The 3,786-nt window shown below is 46.3% G+C and overlaps 1 protein-coding gene across 1 annotated transcript in view; it reads left to right on the top strand.

The window, feature by feature from the left end:
- The first annotated feature begins 454 nt into the window (after nucleotides 1–454).
- Nucleotides 455–3,786, top strand: part of LOC123754895 (uncharacterized) — a 16,327-nt gene continuing 12,995 nt past the window's right edge. The window contains exon 1 of the mRNA XM_069332662.1: nucleotides 455–556. Coding sequence (XP_069188763.1) covers nucleotides 455–556 — 102 coding nt within the window. The remainder of the gene's footprint in view (nucleotides 557–3,786) is intronic.

Below are 3,786 nucleotides of genomic sequence, written 5' to 3'. Positions count from 1 at the left end.
TCAACTGGTGTACAGATTCCTGAGCCTACTGTGCTCTATCATATCTACATTTGAAACTGTGTATGGAGTCAGCCTCCACCACATCACTTCCTAATGCATTCCATTTGTTACACACACACATCCATGTGTGTGTGTGTACACACGTATTCACACACACGCACACGCACACGGACACGCAGGTTCAACACTAACAAGTGCAAGGTGATGGAAATGGGAACAGGAGCCAGGAGACCGAATGACCAATATACGACGAAGGGAAACTACCTCCCTATAACGTTTACAGAAAAAGACCTGAGAGTGGACATGACACCAAACCTAACTCCAGAGGCTCACATAAAAAGAATAACGTCAGCCGCATACTCTGCTCTGGCAAAAGTCAGAACATCCTTCAGAAACTCGAATAAGGAGGCTTTTAGATCACTGTTTACCACCTGTGTGAGGCCAGTCTTAGAGTATGCCGCCCCTGCCTGGAGCTCCTATCTTAAAAACACATAAGGAAGCTCGAAAAGGTGCCGACGTTTGCAACGAGACTCTTCCCAGAGCTGCGAGTGATGAGGTACGAAGACAGACTGAAGGAACTAAACCTGACGACGTTAGAAAGGTGGAGGGTGAGAGGGGACATGATACAGACGTATAAAATACTTAGAGGAATTGACAAGGTGGAAACAGAGGACATGTTTATAATGAATAACAACAGAACAAGGGGGCACGAATGGACGCTTGAGACTCAGATGTGTCATAGAGATGTTAGAAAGTTTTCTTTTAGCGTGCGGGAAGTGAGTAAATGGAATGACCTAAAGGAGCAGGTTGTAGAGGCTAACTCTATTCATAACTTCAAAAGTAGGTAGGATAGAGAAATTGGCCAGGAGTCATTGTATTAGACGACCAACGGATACAAAACGGGGTCCAAGAACTAGAGCACGATCCTGCAGACACAAGTAGGTGAGTACACACACACACACACACACACCCCAGGTGGAAACTGAGTACCCAAATAAGCCATATAGACATAAGAAAGAACTTCAGTATCAGGCCAGTTAATAAATGGAATGCATTAGGCAGTGATGTGGTGGACGCTAACTCCATACACAGTTACAAATGTAGATAATATAGAACTCAGTAAACTCAGGAACCTGTACACCAGTAGATTAACAGTTAAGAAGCGGGACCACGAGCCGAAGCTCAACCCCCGCAAGCACAACTAAATAAGTACACACACACACATCCACTCACACGATAAATCAAGATGGAAGAACAAGCCCAGATACAGAAAAGAGGTGTGGCTATCAATGTATTATAGAGGTGTTCAGAGCAACCTTTCATCCACCAGGTCCAATTTCCTGTGACCTGGAGAAGCAGGTCAAGCGTGGCATAACGAGAGGCGCTGAGAGCCGGAGGAGACAGCAGGTACCCGCCCTCAACACTGCACCACTAACCCTCACGTAATCTTCAGTGAGGGTTGACTTCTTGTATTACTGGCAGCCACGCTAGTGTTGGGAGGCTGTGGGGGAGGGGCGCGTGTCCTCACTATCACTGCAACTCAATTTTGAGCGTTACAAAAAATGTGGAATTGAAAGGGTGTGATTTTTGGCATTTTATAATGATTGTAATTTGAAAATGTTATCTTGGGCGACAGGATGGCGATCAAAGTGACAATTTCGCTCGTCGTGCCTATATGCGTGCACATGCACACGCACACGCACACACATAGAATGATAGAATTCTACGATCAGGTGACACAGATTAAGCAAGAAAGAGAGGGCTGGGCGGACTGCATTTTCTTGGATTGTCGGAAAGCCTTTGACACAGTACCGCATAAGAGGCTGGTACATAAGCTGGAGAGACAGGCAGGTGTAGCTGGTAAGGTGCTCCAGTGGATAAGGGAGTATCTAAGCGATAGGAAGCAGAGAGTTACGGTGAGGGGTGAGACCTCCGATTGGCGTGAAGTCACCAGTGGAGTCCCACAGGGCTCTGTACTCGGTCCTATCTTGTTTCTGATATATGTAAATGATCTCCCGGAGGGTATCGATTCATTTCTCTCAATGTTTGCGGACGATGCTAAAATTATGAGAAGGATTAAAACAGAAGAGGACTGTTTGAGGCTTCAAGAAGACCTAGACAAGCTGAAGGAATGGTCGAACAAATGGTTGTTAGAGTTTAACCCAACCAAATGTAATGTAATGAAGATAGGTGTAGGGAGCAGGAGGCCAGATACAAGGTATCATCTGGGAGAGGAAATTCTTCAGGAGTCAGAGAAGGAAAAAGACTTGGGGGTTGATATCACGCCAGACCTGTCTCCTGCAGCACATATCAAGCGGATAACATCAGCGGCATATGCCAGGCTGGCCAACATACGAACGGCATTCAGAAACTTGTGTAAAGAATCATTCAGAACTTTGTATACCACATATGTCAGGCCAATCCTGGAGTATGCAGCCCCAGCATGGAGTCCATATCTAGTCAAGGATAAGACTAAACTGGAAAAGGTTCAAAGGTTTGCCACCAGACTAGTACCCGAGCTGAGAGGTATGAGCTACGAGGAGAGACTACGGGAATTAAACCTCACTTCGCTGGAAGACAGAAGAGTTAGGGGGGACATGATCACCACATTCAAGATTCTGAAGGGGATTGATAGGGTAGATAAAGACAGTCTATTTAACACAAGGGGAACACGCACAAGGGGACACAGGTGGAAACTGAGTGCCCAAATGAGCCACAGAGATATTAGAAAGAATTTTTTTAGTGTCAGAGTGGTTGACAAATGGAATGCATTAGGGGGTGATGTGGTGGAGGCTCACTCCATACACAGTTTCAAGTGTAGATATGACAGAGCCCGATAGGCTCAGGAATCTGTACACCTGTTGATTGACGGTTGAGAGGCGGAACCAAAGAGCCAGAGCTCAACCCCCGCAAACACAACTAGGTGAGTACAACTAGGTGAGTACACACACACACACACACACACACACACACACACACACACACACATTATTGAGACTGCTATTCAAACTTGAGAGGCAGGCGGGAGTGAGAAGAAAGGTCCTAGCATGGGTCAGGAACTACCTAACAAGAAGGAGCCAGAGAGTTACGGTAAGGGGCGAGAAGTCGGACTGGCGAACAGTAACGAGTGGAGTACCTCAAGGATCGGTGCTGGGACCAATTCTATTTCTAATATACGTTAACGACATGTTTACAAGAGTAGATTCCTACATGTCGATGCAGGAATCAACTTTGCGGATGACGCAAAGTTGATGAGAAGAGTTATGACAGATGAGGATTGTAGGATCCTCCAAGAGGACCTGAACAGATTGCAGAGATGGTCAGAGAAATGGCTACTGGAGTTCAACACGAGCAAATGTAAAATTATGGAAATGGGATTAGGTGATAGGAGACCAAAGGGACAATACACAATGAAGGGGAACTGCCTACCTGTAACGACGCGAGAAAGAGACCTGGGAGTGGACGTAACACCTAATCTATCTCCTGAAGCACATCTAAACAGGATAACGACAGCAGCGTACTCTACACTGGCAAAAGTTAGAGCATCATTCAGAAACCTAAGTGAGGAGGCATTTAGGGCGCTTTACACTGCCTATTTGAGGCCAGTCTTAGAGTATGCCGCCTCATCATGGAGTCCCCACCAGAAGAAACACATAAGGAAACTGGAAAAGGTTCAGAAGTTTGCAACGAAACTCGTCCCAGCGTTACGAGGGATGGGGTATGAAGAGCGCCTGAAGGAACTGAGCCTTACGACACTAGAAAAAAGAAGGGAGAGGGGGGGAGGGG

The sequence above is a fragment of the Procambarus clarkii genome, chromosome 28, assembly GCF_040958095.1.
Source record: "Procambarus clarkii isolate CNS0578487 chromosome 28, FALCON_Pclarkii_2.0, whole genome shotgun sequence".
NCBI classification, from domain to species: Eukaryota; Metazoa; Arthropoda; class Malacostraca; order Decapoda; family Cambaridae; genus Procambarus; species Procambarus clarkii.
Note: the sequence above shows the minus strand (reverse complement) of the source record. Positions and strands in the feature narration are given on the sequence as shown.